This window comes from Chaetura pelagica, unplaced genomic scaffold (genome assembly GCF_000747805.2).
Source record: "Chaetura pelagica isolate M959 unplaced genomic scaffold, ChaPel_1.0 scaffold16, whole genome shotgun sequence".
In the NCBI taxonomy this organism is placed as follows: Eukaryota; Metazoa; Chordata; class Aves; order Apodiformes; family Apodidae; genus Chaetura; species Chaetura pelagica.
The window spans coordinates 1,844,815-1,862,849 of NW_009953721.1; the positions used below are offsets into that span (position 1 = coordinate 1,844,815).

Consider the following 18,035-nt stretch of genomic DNA (forward strand, 5'->3'; position numbering starts at 1 on the left):
CTAAAGAATGCTACAGGTTTTGGAAGCTGGAGCTGTTCCTCCATTACAGGTTATTCCATCTGCCAAACAAAAAGAAACAGATAATTAGAAGTATAGTAATTAATGTTCTTCTCGGTAATTACAGGAATTTTAACACTTAAGTTAACCAGTGATCAATGTAGATCATACCTATGGTACCCATACCCAGAGCTGTCTGCTATGCAAAGTAATTGCAAATGTAAGACTGCTTGGAATGAATGTTTTAAAGTTAGTAGAAACCTTCCTCACATAAATACTGATTACTTAGTCAGGAAATAATTCTTCAGAATTTTTCCAAATCATAGCTAAAGCACTTTTGATATATTAAGAACTATATAAATATGAGATAAGACAACTAGACAGATCTGATAAGTCCTAAACTGTGTCATTTGTGCTGTTGAGATTTTTGGTCCAGTTTGGAACAAAAGGAGACTTCAAGTGCAGTGTCTATGGAGTGGAGGCACCAGGTTCTGACGTATGATTTCTCAGACACCTGGGAGAGGTCAGAAGAACCTTCTGCTTCCACCTCTCCTGAGAGACAAACAAATCCTCAGGCTATCAAACAAGCTTTTGCTGAACACCCATGTGGCTGGTGGATTTCAGTACTACTCAGGCTTTTCCCACAGAAGAAGAAAAGCTGATTCAATCAAAATTGCTACTATCTACATGGGACAGCATGTCAGCCACAGCCCCTGTGTACAGAGGATTGTCTTCCTGCTCTTTTCCAGGGATATATGTATACTGCAAAGGACTACCTGCATGGACATCTGCATGGACACTCCTCTTGATCTCCTAGGCATTTGAGCTGGTGGTCTTTTTGACAGCCTAACATGGCATTAGGTTTGAAGACAAGGTGTCTTCAACTTTGCCAATGGAGCAAGACTGAGGAAACTTGTTCTGGGCATCAGTCTCTTTGCTTCATCAGCAAAGCTTTTTGCAGATCTAGGAGAGTATTACAGAAGTTTTTGAGCTAGAGAATGAAAAGCTAAGCACTGTTTCTGACCTTTCTTTGCAGCCAGCTTCTCCTCCTCTTTTTTCTTCTCTTCCTCTAGAGCTTTCATTTTTTCATCATACTCATCAGCACGGGTCTTCCACTCATTTCTGTTGTTCAGCAGCCCATCAAGCATAGGCTGAATTTCCTCATGGAAACGGGAAAATTCCTAACCAAAACACACCTGTCAGTACAATGGAGCACAGAGGCAGAGCTTGTCCGTCATACCCCAGGACAGACTCTGACACTTTGCCTCTCCAGCTAGCTCATGAAGGGAAATAATGAAGAAAGACCATGCTGCAATCATAGAAACATAGAATAGGTTAGGGTTGGAAGGGACCTTAAAGGTCATCTAGATCCAACCCAACCTGTGTGGGGGATCTACCACTAGATCAGGTTGCTTAGAGTCCCATCAAACCTAGCCTTGTACACTGTCAGGGATGGGGCTCCCATGACCTCTCTGGGCAGCCTGTTCCAGTGTCTCACCACCCTCACAGTAAATAATTTCCTCCTAATATCTAATCTTAATCTCCCCTCTTCAAGTTTTAAACCATTACCCCTTGTTTCCTTGGTACACGTCCATGCAAAAAGTCCCACCTCGGCTTTCTTGTAGGCCCCCTTCAGAGATTGGAAAGCTGCTATAAGGTCACCTTGGAGCCTCCTCTTCTCCAGGCTGAACAACCCCAACTTCCTCATCCTATCTTCATAGCCCTATGATCATTTTTGTCACCCTCCTCTAGTCTCTCTCAAGGAGCTCCATGTCCTTCTTGTGTTGGAGGCTCCAGAACTGGACACAGTACTCCAGGTGGGGTCTCACAAGAGCAGAGTAGAAGGGGAAAATCACCTCCCTCAACCAGCTGGCCAAACTTCTTTTGATGCAGCCCAGGACACAGTTGGCTTTCTAGGCTGCATGTGTACATTGCCAGCTCACGTTGAGCTTCTCATCCACCACTATCCCCAAGTCCTTCTCCTCTGGGCTGCCCTCAATCCTTTCTCCTCCCAACCTGTATTTGTGCATGGGATTGACTCAACCCAGGTGCAAGAACCTTGCACTTGGCCTTGTTCAGCTTCTTGCAGTTTACATGAGCCCACCTCTCGAGCCTGTCACGGTCCCTCTGGATGGCATCCCTTCCCTCCAGTGTGTTGACTTCACCACACACTTTGGTGTCATCAGCAAACTTGCAGAGGGTGCACTCGAATCCACTGTTCATCTCACTGACAAAGATGTTAAACAGCACTGGTCTGAGTACAGACCCTTGAGGGACACCACTTGTCACATATCTCCCTTTGGACATCAATTCATTGGTCACAACTCTTTGGAACTGACCATGCAGCCAGTTCCTTATCCAATGAAGGGTCCATCCACCAAATCCGTACTGTTCCAGTTTTGAGACCACAGTTCTGTGCAAGACAGTGTAGAAGACTTTGCACAGGTCCAGGTAGATGACATCTGTTGCTCTGCCTTTGGCCATTAAGGCTGTGGCTCCATCATAAAAGGCCACCAAATTACTCAGGCAGGACTTGCCCTTACTGAAGCCATGTTGGCTGTCACCAATCACCTCTTTGTTGTTCTTGTGCCTTAGCAGGGACTTCAGGACGATCTGCTCCATGATCTTGCGAGGCACAGAGGTGAGACTGACTGGCCTGTAGTTCCTGGGTTTTCTTTTTTTTTCTTTTTGAAAATAGGGGTTATGTTTCCCTTTTCCAGTGAGCAGGAACTTCACCAGACTGCCATGACTTTTGAAATATGATGGGCAGTGGTTTTGCAACTTCATTCACCAGTTCTTTCAGGAGCCATGGGTGAATCCCATCAGGTGCCATGGACTTGTTCACCTTTAGATGGTCATGAACCTGCTCTTTGTCTACAGTGGGAGGGATCTTCCTTTTCCCGATCCCTGTCTTTAGCTTCCGTAACTTGGTGGGTGTGACTAGAGTCCTTGCCATTGAAAACTGAGGCAAAGTAATCATTGAGGACCTCAGCCTTCTCTACATCTTGGATGACCAGCTCTCCAGTTTCCTTCTGGAGTGAGCCCACATTTTTCCTAATCGTCCTCTTATCACTGATGTACCTACAGAAACTTCTTCATATTGCCTTTAACTTTCCTTGCCAGATCAAATTCTCCCTGTGCTTTTGCTTTGCTAACCTGATCTCTTGCTTCTCTTACTACAACTCTGTACTTCTCCCAGGATATCTATCCTTGATTCCACCCTCTGTAAGCTTTATTTTTACACCTAAGTGTATCCAGGGGTTCCTTGTGCATCCATACAGGCATCTTGGCACTCCTGCCTGCTTTCCTCTTCATTAGGACACATTGGTTCTGGGTGCAGAGGAGGAGAGCCTTGAATATGGACCAGCTTTCATGGGCCCACCTCCCTTCCAGGGCTTTGTCCTGTTGCACCCTAGTGAGCAGATCCTTGAAGAAACCAAAGTCTGCCTTTTTAAATTTGGATGTGCCCAGCATACTTTGCATTTTTCTCGCTGCCCAAAAAAAATCTTAAATTCTACAGTGTTGTAGTCACTGCAGCCTAGTGCCCCATTGAGTTTTACACCACTCACCAGCCTGTCTCTTCTGGGGAGAACAAAGTCCAGCAAAGTACCTTTTCTTGTTGGTTTGTCTACCATTTGGAGAAGGAAGTTGTCATCAATGCACTCCAGGAATTTCCTGGAATGCTGGTCCTTTGCTGAATTGTCCTCCCAGCAGATGTCAGGGCAGTTAAAGTTCCCCAGGAGGACCATGGCTTGTGAGTGTGAAACTTCTCCCATGTGTCTAAAAAGGGCCTCATCCACTTGATTTTCTTGGTTCGGTAGTCTGTAGCAGATCCCCACTATGATATCTCTTGCTCTTGACTTCCCTTTAATCCTGACCCATAGTGTCTTTCTCAGCTCCTCATCCATTCCCAGGCAGAGCTCCATGGACTCCAGGTAGTGACTGATGTAGAGGGTGACACCCCCTCCTCTTTTGCCCTTCCTGTCCTTCCCAATTTGTTTATACCCAGCCATCCCCATGCTCCAGTCAATGCCCCAGAGAGGGGCAGCTGTTGTATCCTCTGTCCATCCCTCTCCCCACAAGTGGTGTTGCAGCCCTGGGATTCACTCACCTGTTGATAATGAGGGGATGTGCAAGGGTGCTCTTTGCTTACCTTATAGACAAATGTGCACACGAAGTCAATGAAACCCACTTGAAGCTTTGGAAGCTCAGCGGCTTTCCTCCGGTCCATCATGGGCTGTGGGAGGACACAAGTTCATCCTGATTTATGAGAACACTTCACTGAAAAACACATCCCTATTTTCTTCCAAAAACTGTCTTGTTTTGTCAGTCCAGCAGTACTACCATGCCATCCATAAAGACTGTCCATCACAGGCCTTTTCCTCTGCTGGAGAGGAATGACACAGACTCATTTTCTCTGCCATTTTAGCAGAAGTTTTTGACATCTCTTTTGGTGTCTATTTGGGTGCCTCATCAAGAAATGGCTCTTGGCTCTTTTAAAGCCAAAAAAAGAAGTTAAGAAACACTGCTTTAATGCACTTCCGTTTACCAGAAATAATTTTTAGGCTCTATGAAGTTTGTGTTTGTAGTTTTTATCTTAATTGGAAACTCTGCTTTCCTCTATGATGTATATGGTACTCGCTGGAGACACTCAAAACCTGCCTGGACACGTTCCTGTGTGATGTGCTCTGGGTGACCCTGCACTGGCAGGTGGGGTTGGACTAGATGATCTTTCGAGGTCCCTTCCAACCTCTGGGATTCTGTGATTCTTTATGTATTTAATTTTCCTCTTTCTGAAAGGGGCCATCACAAAGTCTCCAGAAGGACAGTCACCTCTTGCTGGCTCACAGCCACTGGGACTCGCCTAACTATATGGAGAGCTGGACAAAAGGCTCTGTCACAAAGAGTTTTCCCTAGTTGAGTACCCACTTTTCCAATGGATTTTGGTAGGCATGGTGATTTCAGGGAGACTCAGAACACTCTGAGAGCAGTACTGCTTGTAGCAAGCCTCTGCTGAGACTCACTATCTGAAGAGAACTGCCTGGCTCTCACACAGTACTTACAATAGGCTGCTGCTGAAGGACGCTTATTTCTAAGTCTCCTTGCTCCCAGAACTCAGCTGCTACTAGAAGGGCTACCTGCATTGCCAAGGAGGGAAAAAGAAAAGTTAGCACTGACTTCAGCTTTGTAACTTAATGTGTTTCAGGTCTCTAACACTAAGCAAATTTCACTTCTAGCCTCTCTGCTGCTTCATGTCCAAACCCAGTCCCAGCCTTTCTCCTGGGAAGGGCAGCAGCAGCAATGGGATTGCACATGTTTAGTGATAGCTCAACAATCTTATTACACTGGAGCTCATGAGTCCACTGCTCATCTGTCAATAAGTGGTTTCAACATGTTGCTCTGAAGAATTTGCCTTCTGGTCACAGTTGTGGCTGTCTATTATGATTTTCTGCATTAATGTTTCTTGCTTAGCAAGTGCTCAAGTACAGCTCAGGAAGGAACTCCTAAAGGAAATCAAATAACTGAGCAAACAGCAGGTATTGCTGAAAACAAAACAAAACAAAACAACTCATCTTACGTGCTAAAAACCTCACTGTAACCCAAGAAGATAAATACTTGGGGGGTTTTGGTTTGGTTTGGTTGTGTTGTTTGTTTGTCTTTTCTTTGTGTTTCGTTTGGTTTTTTATAAACATGAATTTTCTACAGAATTCACAACCACAATCTTAAGGATTGGTTTATCCAATGAAACCATAGATACTCTAAAGTACTTTTTGTAGTTTTGGTGAAGACTCTGATTCAGCTTCTAGGTAGCTTAGGAAACTGCATTGCTTTGAAGAATAAGCTAGAGAAATCTATCAGTATATCAAGCACCTGACCTTACTCTGGACTTCCCAAGGCTTTGTGATTGCTGACAAATCACAGGCAGTCATCATCATGGCCCTAAAAATGGGAAAGAAATTAGTTTTCTCTCTACAGCCTCTTGCAGGCTCAGGACGTTTATACCCCAATATTGGGTCAGGTAACCCCTGGTTCAAAACTGAAGTGATACATAAAGAAAGATGGGCTACTCTATCAGCCTTGGATGTGACTTGAACACTCACTGCTCTCTTGATTGAAATGAATTAATGCTAGGGAACTGCCCTGCTTCTGGCACTGGGATGTTTGCTGCTTTAGCCATTGCTGGGCTGAACTTCTTGACTTTGGAGTAAAACCTTTGGGTCTCTCATGGAGGTATAGCAGTGCAGACTGCAGTGAGGCTGTGGGTACCCTTCATCACCAGTGCAGAGCATCCTGCAGAGCATCCATCTGGTCACAACAGCAGCATTGTGCAACTCAGGTTGGTTGCCATTGGGAAGAAAAACAAGTGGATTGGACCCCTGTAGATCTGTAGATCTGCAGCCTGCCCCTGGTTGTGTCTTACAGGGTTGTCTGGTGGGAGTGCAGTCAGAAGTGATCTTGCATCTCACTAGGAGTATATCAAAAGAAGGACACTCCAAAACCAGTCACTTATCTGCATGAAGACCCACTTCAAGTTTTTTTCCCCTGTTTTTTCCCCACTCCTCCACAAGATCAGATTTGAGTGGACAGTAATATGTCACGTGCTGATTTTTCACTAAGTGCAGAACAAGGTGTATTCTGGAACTCCCACCAGGTAACTGCATCACTAACCCCTTTCCAGAGCTGAATACTCACATGACAACCTCCTTCTTTGTTGTCTCCAAGGACAGGTATTCAGTCCAGGCAGTCTTGCTATCATATGTCTTGGATTCATCAACAATCTTTTGAAACATTGTTCTCTTTCTTTGAGGGGAAAATAAAAATAAACAAAACAAATAAAAAAGAACAACAAAATAAAAAGCTCCAAAACAAGGGAACAAATCTGTTAAAAGCAGAAAAAGCAGATGGCTGAGTTGGGTATTGATAACCCTTCCAGAAGGGTTTCTATAAGTTGCTGTCCTGTTATTTAGGTCCTCAGGGAAACCTCCAACAAAACCAAGCACCATCACCTACTTCTCTTAAGTAGGGAAGGCTATTGTAAATGACTTAAAAATAAGCATGATGGTGAGACACGAGCAGGAACTTGAAAGTAAGGGCTGCTCCAGGTTATGTCAGATGAGAAATGCTTTCGCTTGTGTTGGCAGCACAAGAAGGCTTTTCCCTTGAATGTTAAGCAAACTGTGGAAGTGTAGAGCTGGCTGGCATATTTGTAAATCTACCTGGCATTATATACTTAGTCTGACCTTGTTAACCTTATCTATATACCTAAATATATCTAGAAAATTCTGGGGAGAGTTTAATTCAGAATGGACCTACGTTGTGGTTCTTTCAATACTAGCAGAGAAGACATTTAGGCCAGATCCAGAAGGCAACACGCACACGTGTTCTGTCCATATAATTTTGCCTGGGTCTGATCTCAACCAAGCCTTCACTTGCAGACCATGGACCAAGAAGGGCAAAGACTGGCTTGTTCCCACCTTTTAAGGAAGTGTGGCATCTGCTCCCACATAACCACTCTGGAGTAAGAGGACTGGGTATTACACTTTCTCTGCAATTCCTCTTTTGAGGACTATTTATATTTTGCATAATCATTCTTCAAAGAAGGACCCTCTGGTTTGACACCATGTTTTGAGAACACATTTTGAAAGTTGCTTGCTAATTAGGACGTCATGTGTTGTTGACTTCCAGCATTATTTCTCAGGAAGTCAGTGCATGCTTCTCCAAGCTGTTTGATATTTTTGGCTGTTGGGTAGGAAAAAGACTTTAAACTGAATATTCACCTGCAACAGACTACTTGTGATTTGGGTTGTGCTGCTCTCCCAAAGAAAGGCCAGGGCATTCATATTTTATGAGTATTTTTAGTGCTGAAGTGCTAGGTAAAGAAAAATAAATCAGACATTTCTGTCCATTAGGGAATCATATGGCAGAGCCTTGTTGGAAACGGAGGATTAAAAAGTCACATATGTGATCTAATGAGTAAAAGTTCCAAATTAATTTGAAATATTTGAGTTCTCCCCACCAGTTCTGATGTCAGTATCCAAGGCAATCTCCCAGAGGAAGTGTCTGTGAAGAGGACAGCTGCATGGGATACTAGCTGTTTTCTGCCCTCCACATAGAGTGTATGAGATGGACTTACTTGAAGTAGAGTGCCAGGTCTGTTGCTATAATGGCAATATCCATCAGGTGAATCATGTGCTCATGCTGTCTGCGGTTGAGGTTCTGACATATATTCAGAGACTGAAAAGTAAAGGAAAGGGAGCTGCAAAATCCAGGCACTGTATTGTTGAGAGTTACTAGCCACCTTCCTTTCTCAAATGTGCTGAAGAGTGTCAGTGCCCTGAAGCTTGTTACAGAGCACATGCCCAGTCCCTGGCCCCAGGGTGAATTTGCCTGAAATAAAAAATTAGCTGGGGGAAGAGAGGCCTGTCAGATGGGCTACAGGAGGACAAGCCTGTATTGAACATGTTCCTGTGGCAATAACAATCTGGCTTCTGAAGAAACCAACTCATGCGTTTAGGAAAGCCCATGAGTTTTGGTACTGGGTGAGAATACTTGGGGAGTGAGGCAGCTGCAGTTCCTCAGGTATACAAACCAGTGAAAGGTCTTAGGCTAAGATGTCTCAGCTCTGTTGTTGCTGAAGAAGTTCTCTGAAAGTAAATTATTGGTGTCCTTATACTACAGTTCATTACCAACCTCTTCAGAGAGCAAAAATTTTCCAAATTCCAAGTGATGTCTCTCTAAAATGGAGGATCCATGAAGTTTAGCCAAAGGATTTTGAGATCTGGTTGCACAAAGGAAAAATTAAAGATATAAGTGTGGTACTTTAAAACAAAAAGAAACGTCTTATTTTATATTCAATTTTGTCACACACACAAGTTCAACTAATTTTAAAAGGCTTGGGAGTTATTTTTAATAGCTAATAAATTCAGTCTAGTAAAAGACTTTTGTGACACTGCTTATAACTATTTGGACACCATATAAAACAGTCTTCAAACTAAAAATTTCACCCAAAAGTTTGTTAATGACTTAACTGTTATTACTCAGCATAGTAAGCTTGTTTAATTCCTGAATAAATAAATGCCAATATCTAGTAATGGGAGCAGAAAAAACAACAGTCCTTAGACACTTTCCTCATGCATCCAAAACACCAGCCAGCTTCACTTACCTTTCTCCAAAGCTCCAGAAAACAGTCAGACAGTGTAGCAAGCATTTCAGATGACCTGTGACCTGACACTACCTCAAGTGGGCTGCAGAGGCTTGATTGGTCAGTGAAATAATTCAACTAGTTTTCAGTAGCTAGTAGCTACAGACTGAGGGCAGAACAAGGGCAGTGCCATGCATGGTGCTTTCTCCACAGATACCTTCCAGCAAAAAGCAGGCTTCTTATGTCCAGGATGCTCCTAATGGCATCCTGAGTCTCCTGTGATGCTCAGGCTGCTACATGCCTGTGCTGCACTTGTTCCACCCTGCAATGGCAACACAGAGTGTTGCTTTAACAAAAGGAGGTGTGCTGAGAGGTGAAGAAAGCCCCAGAGAGCACTGCAAATGTTCTGTTTCCCCACTAGCCATAGCATAAGCCTAAGTGCTGTAGTGAGCTGAAAAGCAAGATTATTTGCACAGGAAGGTTGTTACCCCTGTTTATAAAACATAGATGTACTGGAGTTTGGTGTGATCACAGACAGACCCCCCCCCCAGGAAAAAAAAAAAAAAAAAAAAAAAGGACAAAGACAAAGGTCTGCTGGGCAACTGAGGTCAGAGGAGCAGGCTGCTTGGTGAAGGGAAGTAGCAACTATTGTGCTTACTTCATTTGATATAAGTTGTTGGTTCCCCTGTGGTCAATATCATGGCACAGAGCAGCAGTTACCATTGCAAGGGCTTCGAGGTCTGTGTAGTAACGCTTCAGTTGGCCAGTCTGCAGGGTGAGAATTTGCATGTCACCTTTTAGTATCTTTTACAGGAAAAGGTACTGAACTGTGTCATCCTGCTCAGGATGTCCTCAATGAAACAATCCAGGAGAACTGAAAGTTCTCATGAAGCTAAATGCAACACATGGTACTCTTGGGTTAAAATGGGGAAGCAGCTGAAACCGGTGTTTCAGACTCAGGCAAGCATGTGTGTCATGGATATGTGCTCAGTGCTACTCACTGCCTCATGCCTTAGGGACACCCAGGTTCTCATAAGCACCCCTCCAGTCACTGAACATGAATCATTTTGTAAAGGGGCCCTGTATTTTTCTGGGCAATGGAGTCTCCAAGGTGAACCATCCAAAGGATTGTCCAGGGGTTGTAGGTATAATTCTGCTGCCAGCTGTGTGGGCCATACAGTCAGCACTGGATCCTGGTGCTGGTCCATCCCCGGTATGGAGAAGCACACTGACACCTGGTTTTCTTGTTGGAAAACCTGTGGCCCAGCAGCCTGAGAGAAAATGGCCCTTGCCACATTCACACTAGCGACAGACTTGTGTGACCTGTGCCTGTTCTGCCTGGACACGGAAAGCCTGAGGTTGTCTTTGTACCAGCCAGCTACCTGCAGTCTGGCTCTTACTGTCAGAAAGTGTTAGAGGAAGGGAAGTTCTGTAGTCTCTCTCCATTGCACTGCAGAAGGATTCATTCTGGAGCTTATGCAACACTATGCATGTCTGTACCTATAATGATTAAAGCACTCCATTTATTGGGCAGTATTAGTCACAGTTTTAAGTATAATGCAAGAACTGTCACTTGAGGCAAATGGAGGCCTTGTTTAGCAGGACCTGTGCTAGGAGTGACTAACTGCTCTACATCAGGATTCAGAGGAAGCCCTGCATTTCTCCAGAATGCAGCAGAAGACCTCCTGCCACAGAATTAACTGGAGTGCTGTTTTCTTACCATCAGAAGTGTGAACATGGTCTGTGCAACGTTGAAGCCGTGGCGCCAGTTGTGGTAAGTGATCTTCCGGTAGCCTTTGCTGACGGAGTACACAAACCTTACCAGAACCTGCAATTTGGGGAAGATCATGCTAGTTCGCGTGATGAAACTGCTGCCTGTACCACTTGCAATAGAGAACACATACAGAAGTCATGGGTGAGGTTCTGACCAGCTCTACAGAGTTGGTGCCAGAAAGGAATCAGAAGCTGCAATATCACCAGGCTTCCCTAATGGTGATGTTGTAGTAAAACCTGTGGAGAGCTAAAGGGGACACTAAAATATAAGAAACAGCACTGTCTAGAAGAAAAGAGACTGTATAATCCCATTTGTGAATTTACTGAATTTCTGTGTTTCTCAGTGTTGTAACTTGTAAGTTTTGTGCCTTCCACGTTTTGCCATTTCATAGCCAGTATTAGTATTCCTTCTTCAAGGGATTATCTTTAAGATAACCCTTGAAGAATCCTAGTACTAGTATCCCTTCTCCAGAGATTTAGAGATGGATGGTGTTTACCTCACCTAAAAAAAATAAAATATAGGGCATTAAATAGTAAAGCGTGTGTTCCCTCTGCATTCTACTTCTCCTCATGTATGATCTTTTGTAGCTATATAGGTTTTCTTACTCAGCAAGTTAATCATGGAAAAGTATTCATTTTTAAAATCTCAACTTCTCAAGAGTGGCAGCAAAGAATGGTTGTTTTCACACTTGCATTAGGGTTTAGTTGCTCTGGAGTAGGTATTTTAAATATTTTTTTACATTAACATGCTATAAGTAAGAAAAACGGAACTAATTCCCATTACCAGCCCTTCACTAACCTCCTATTCCCCAGCCTGCCTTCCCAGGATGAAAAGCTCTTCCTGCAGTTACCTCCACATCCCACTAGATGGAAATAAACCTCACATAATGTGCTGAGAAATGCCTTGGGGAGCAGCAGAGCTGCTCAGATGCCTGTTCTCAAATCCTACAGAGGCATTGGCCTGCCGCAAAATCCGTGAACATCAGGGGTTATGGGGTTCTTGTTCCCTCCAGGGTCTCCTGTCTCCAGCAGTCGGGAAGCTGGTACCAACTTCAGAAGTTTCAGCATGTCCGTGTTTGCAGGGGGAGGAAAAGGAAGGGGACCTGCCAGTGTGTGTTTCAGCATGTTTGCTGAAAGCTATAGGGTACATACTATAGGAAATGGAATGTGTTCACTCTCGCCCGCTTTCCAGCCGCTCTGTGAGCAGCGCAGGGCACGCACGGGACAGCAGCTGCTTGGCCATCCAAGACAGGAGACCTGGGGTCTTGCCAGCTCCTACCTCCTGTGGGATCTGGAACTTCTTCACCACGCCAAGCTCATAGTACATCTGAATGCCACACTTCACCAGCTCTAGCTCAGTGCAGTCAAAATCAGAGAACCTGAACTCATAGATTTCAAACTTGGTGGGACCTGGGAGCTCTTCTTTCTGTAAGAGAGGTGGGACAGTTTGTTGCTGTGCTACTTAAGCCATCCTCAGAAATACCTAGAGTGGGTTTTGCTTAATAAAAACATATCAATCTGATTATGCTGGCAACATTTCCTTTTAGATATAACACATAAATAGCTTGAAATGCATCTTTTTGTTATAAACCTGTTAGTGAGGGAAGAAGGAGGCATTTTCCTTCCAAGGCAAGAAAGACTGCTTGCTCTCTGTGCAGCACTTGCCTTGTTGATTTGATGTGGTTTGGAGACTTCAAACATGACAGGCCTTACAGGAGAAGACTTACAGCCCTCCATGTGAATTCCAGAGAACAAAATGCATAGTCAAGGTGGCTGGTGTGTTTCCAGCTGGACTTCAAACTCCTTGAGATAAAGTGGCAGACAGTAGGTATTGCACAGGAGCCGGGGAAGTTAATTTGCTGCCACCTGATAATAATAACCTCAAATTCACATAGCAGAGGAGGGCAGGGAATACTTTGCCTTCACCCTTCACCAGGTGCCCTGTTGATGTGTACCAGTGTGCCAACACTGGGGACTCCTCCCTGCATCCACCCAGGCAATATTTTTTTGCCCAGGCTGTCCATTCCAGCAGTATGTTGCTCTTACCAGGATGCTTGCCAGCTCCTCTTCCTCACACTCACTTGGCTCCTTGCCCAGCTTTTCTCTTGTTGGCTGCAAAGAGCATGGACACATTAAACTGATGACCCAACTCCAATGGACTTTGCATGATGCAGCTTCAGGGCAATTTAGGGCAGCTCTAATATGCAAATAGTGTTTTCTTCCTGGGCCTTACTTCTGTTTATGATCTTTCAACCCATCCTTCCTGGAAAAAAGGTTCTCCTTGATTTTGGTTCATGTTTCACCCACTTGCATATGTCTCCCCTAGAGCCAGTGTCCCATCTGGGTTGTCCAACTCCACATCCTCTGCACTAAGGAGGTTTTGGGGAATAAATCAGCTCTTTTTCAACCCCTACAGACCTACCGTGCATAGCACCTGCATGACCCCACCTCCAGGGCTGGCTTTGCTGAGGAAATTAGAAAGAATACAGCGTGGCAGCACACCAAGGTAGGGGGCAGTCTGCAGAGTCAAAACAAAGGCTGTGCAATAACTGGGCAATAACTGTGCAATAACTGGGGCCACAGGATGCTGCCTCCACACCATGGTGGCTGGAAGCATTGCTTTGTGATGGGAGACTAGTGTCTGTGCCACAGGTCAGGGTCCAGGCCAGTATACTTGGGTGTGTGCTGCCCGTTGCGAGGCATTACCAGAATTTCCTGGATTTCATCCTTGTCACATTTCACATGGTAGAGCACCATATCCTGAGCAATGTCCTTTCGGTTCTCCAGCTTGTTCATCTTATCATACGTGTCTGTGTTGAGTACAGACCAACCCAGGAACTGTGTCAAGGACTTTGTGAGGGGAAAAGAAGGAAATAGTGAAAAAATAAAGACATGTTCGTCTAAGAAAAAAATAACACCACGTGATGTGCTTCTAGAGAAGCACAGGGTTCACTTTGGCCACAAGTCTAGCAATGAGCAACTGTGAATTTGCTTCCCAGCTGCTACTTGCTCCTCAGCAGAGCAACTCCCCTGCTATTGAATATGGCTAGGCCTCCACGGCATCCGTGCTAGGGAGGTTTGAGGATCCTCTACCCAATTCAACATGTGGAAAGCCATTTCTGTGTTGTTGCAAGTGTGTCCCTGCCTGTGGAAAGGCTAGTGTCACAATGGTGACAGCAGGTCAGGAACTCTCACATCAAGGGAGAGCAAGGGAGGGTCTCAGCACCTTTCACATATGCTTGCTCACACAATGTGATTGTTCTCAACTTCTTTGTTGTCCAGTGGCCAATTCAATCTGTGGGGGTTTTTTCTGCAGTCTTTTTGTTTTATAAGAATTTTCTATTTCAGGAAACATTGTGATGGATACCTGATCTCAAGAGCTGAATGCCTATATTGAATTGAAACTAGCATAGCATCATTTCTAAACAGCAGAGTCTTTAATTACAGCTGCTGTCAGTAGATTCAATAGCTGGCCACCCTTTGTATCTTAGCTACCCAGACAATTTCTGTGTAATTTCTCAAGGGAGTTGGCCAGCCAATGTGAGCTGTCATGTATGTGAACACAGGTCAGAATGGTTATGCTAGTACATCATAGCTGCTCATGGCTGGGTACCCAGTCCAAGAAAGTTGAATCAAAAGGATGTGAAGACAGCTGGGCTTCCATGAATGAAAGAAAACCCCAGTATTTCACATGGTTGCTGTCAGAACTTTCAAGCTCATTCACAGCACCTCTATAAGCAACCAAGAAACTTACTTAGCTGTGAAACACTGGAGGATGCATTGCAGGTGTACAATTAGCACTAGTGACCTCTCTCAACCATATGAACTACTTCCAGCCACAGCAAGGAACTATACCTCCATGAGGGTCTCGTCCTGCTCATCAAATGGTTTTCCATCTTTTCTGTTATAAAACGTGACAACACCAACAATTTCTTCCTTTTTGTTGACTATTGGCATGGAAAGAACATTTTTGACAGTCCATCCTGATTCGTCTAGAGGACCTTCCTTGAAACAATAGCAAGCAGAAAGACAGCATGTACTTAATGTGTTTTCTAACTACATCAGCATCCCTTTTTACATTAAGACTACAGGCTACAGAAATACTTATATGCCTAATATTGACTCTAAATTATATTTCTGCAAACAAAGTAGAATCCTTGATGGGACTGGAAGTTTCACAGTACCTGAAAGTTAAACATCTCATCTGCAGCAGCATTCATAATGTTGCAAATCTGGGGGATCACAGAAAGAAAAAATTTTACAATATGAGCAATAGGAAGTTTAAATATTGAAATGAAAAAACAGAATTTATGAGAAATCAGCATTAGTATGACTTTATCTCAGAAAGCTTTGATGAAACCACATTGAAGTTAAGTACTTACAAATCCACTTTCAGCCACATAGGTTGGAAGTCCAGTAACTAGTGCCCAGTGATCCGGGGTAGGATTTCTGATTGAAAGAAAAATGCATAAGAGAAATTAAGTATGTACACTTACTGAAGAATGATCATGGATCTCAGTTGTATCCAGCTGATGGCACAATCTGTGTTTACATGTCTCAGCCTCAGTTACTAAACAGTTCTGCTACTTTCAAAGGACCCATATGAGTAAGCAAATAATTTCTACGTAAGTAAATACTTTTCCTTCAAGGATTCAATATGGAATAATTGATGAAATATCATAGTCTGCAGAAATTTAAGAAAAAGCCACTCCTGGGTGTGGGGGCCATGTTTCAGACCTTCAGTACAGAGAAAAATAAGAGAAAATCCCTGTCTAAGAGTGTTTGCCAGCTGGAAATTTTTAACACTACTGTATCCAAGAAATGGGGGCCTTTCTGACAGCACATACACCAGTGCAAAGCAGTGTGATCAGAACTGGGTGATCTCCTGTCAGATTTGTCCAAGGTGCCCAAGGCTCCTCTGAAAAGTTCAGTTGCAAGTAGGGAGGGTGGTCCTTAGAAAGAGGGAGTCTCAGTGTGTTGTCAAGAGAGGAGGAAAGACCAGAGGTATTCTTGAGATAAGGTCAGTGACTGGCAGGTAAGAGAGAAGAAAGAGAGAAGAAAGGAAGCTGGAAGGTAGGCAGGGGAGCAGGAGTGACCATGAGAGGGAGGAGGGTAGCAGAGGCGCGAGAGGCAGGAACAGTCAGTGCCTCAACACAAGGGCAACCTGGATGGGCTCACCTCCTAACACAGGGAAGGCACCAAGGATGAGCAATAAAACTGCAGGCAGTAAGGCAGTTCACTTCTGCACAAATTACTGTTTGCAGTGACTTTTAGAGCCTACCTGGCAAACTAGGAGAAGAGAATGATAAAGGGAGAACTTATATACACCTTCCAGTACCTAAAGAGGACCTATAAGGGGACCAAATCTTTGTCCTGCAGATATGTGAGTCAAAGGACAAACTTACATTCTGACTCTCTTATTCAGTCTTCTATTTATTTATCTCCTTATGAGTGTCTTTTAATCATGAGGAACCTTGGTTTTAGCTTCATTCTGTGTCAGTACCTGGCATACAGAAACCGAGCACTTACGGGATGACTTTAATTTCTTCTTTTCCATGCAATATATAATCAATGACCTTGTAAAAGACTATTTCCTACAATAAAAAAGTACAGGGTTAAAATGATGAGTAAGGTAATCCAGCTAGGCAGGAGAGTTTAAGAAGCCTGGGTCTCACATACCCTGCCATCTGGGGTGCGAGGTCCTGAGTAGGGGGGAACTTCTCCCAGCAGCACTGGCCACAGGTCAAAAAATTCCTGGGTTTAAAATGAAAAAAAAGTATTTTTATAATAGAAAAGTGCATTCTGCCTTGACCCTTAAAGTAACCACTGCTCAACCATGCTGGTTTTGTTACTGTATAAACAAGGCATGAAGTAATAAGACTAGTTCATACTAGGCAGCAGAATGGTGTACCTGAATTGGGAAGTGTCAAATGCATTGTATGGCTATATACAGTCATATACGGCCTGTACACAGGTTCCTGCCTCATTCAGTGAACAACACATCTGTACTCACAGAGCAAATGGCTATGTCAATATTTTATGGGTTCCCCATTTTCTAGAATGTGACATAGGGCTGATCTACTACTACTTGGTAGCTTGCTAAGGTGAAATAATCTTTGTTTTGTTGTTTTTGGTAGGCTACATTATAATGCTGGTCAAAGTGTCTTTAGCACACTCATGAACTTTCAGTAAAACTCTTCACAAAACTGAGTGCTACTCAGGGAATGTTATGGAGATCAAAGTCCGTGGTAGCCTCGGTCAGCCTGACCATGGCATATAGCAGGGCTCCTATGACAAGAATCCTTTGTAAAGCCCATGTAAATCTTGCCAAAGGTGTAAACAGACTAAATCAGAGCTGCAGAAGTAACATGTTCTGCCAGCTTACTCTCATGAAGCCAAATTCACCTGAAAGCTTGGATAATGTACATTTGGATGAGTCCTTGAGGAATGTGGCTGCTTTGTTGCTATGGGTTTCTACAAGTATTTCACTGTACTTCTCATATCCACAGACATTTTGAATCTGTGCTTTTATTGCAGGCTGTGACCATGATGGTGAGACACATTTGTGTTTCCTTTGTCTTCCCAGCTTCTGACTCCTTTGACAGTCCTGTTCCAGTCATAAGTTCTTCCCTTTCCCTCTCTTTTCTTTATCCCATGCTCTTCATTTGCACAATGGGATAAAAAAAATGCCAACTAAAGCAGGAATTATTACTCAAAGCTAGCTTGAACTTTGGCTGCTGCATATCATTCCTCAGCAGATAACAGCAATGCAGAAAGATGGACAACACCCATGTGAACACTCACCTTCTGTTTGGTCATGTCCAGGAGCCCTACTGAGTATCGGTCGCAGTTCAGGTATGCTCTCACTGTGTAAAAAGCCTTGTGGAACTGCCTCTCAATGTCTGTCAGTTCCTCAAAAACCTTATTAGCTGACCACAACAGCACCTGCAGGATAAAATCCAAATGTAAGCATAGCCTCTCCTTTGGAGCTGGCCTTCCCAAATGTGTTTGGAGTAACAAGGAAACAACTGTGCCTTGATACTACATTCCTGAAAAGTGAAATAGCAACCTACACAGCCAAGTGTAAAAGCATTGCTTATTCACACTGAGAATTACTAGGGAA

The 18,035-nt window shown here is 43.8% G+C and overlaps 1 protein-coding gene across 1 annotated transcript in view; it reads right to left on the reverse strand.

Moving 5' to 3' along the window:
• PDE6B (phosphodiesterase 6B, cGMP-specific, rod, beta) overlaps positions 1-18,035 on the reverse strand; it is a 23,872-nt gene continuing 5,837 nt past the window's right edge. The window contains exons 4-22 of the mRNA XM_010000467.1: positions 17,717-17,857; positions 16,592-16,666; positions 16,442-16,506; positions 15,295-15,361; positions 15,097-15,144; positions 14,768-14,917; positions 13,619-13,762; positions 12,959-13,024; positions 12,192-12,338; positions 10,860-10,967; positions 9,798-9,907; positions 8,689-8,776; positions 8,132-8,232; positions 6,691-6,798; positions 5,874-5,937; positions 5,061-5,135; positions 4,151-4,234; positions 1,022-1,178; positions 1-59 (exon numbers count right to left, since the gene is read on the reverse strand). Coding sequence (XP_009998769.1) covers positions 1-59; positions 1,022-1,178; positions 4,151-4,234; positions 5,061-5,135; positions 5,874-5,937; positions 6,691-6,798; positions 8,132-8,232; positions 8,689-8,776; positions 9,798-9,907; positions 10,860-10,967; positions 12,192-12,338; positions 12,959-13,024; positions 13,619-13,762; positions 14,768-14,917; positions 15,097-15,144; positions 15,295-15,361; positions 16,442-16,506; positions 16,592-16,666; positions 17,717-17,857 — 1,857 coding nt within the window. The remainder of the gene's footprint in view (positions 60-1,021; positions 1,179-4,150; positions 4,235-5,060; positions 5,136-5,873; positions 5,938-6,690; positions 6,799-8,131; positions 8,233-8,688; positions 8,777-9,797; positions 9,908-10,859; positions 10,968-12,191; positions 12,339-12,958; positions 13,025-13,618; positions 13,763-14,767; positions 14,918-15,096; positions 15,145-15,294; positions 15,362-16,441; positions 16,507-16,591; positions 16,667-17,716; positions 17,858-18,035) is intronic.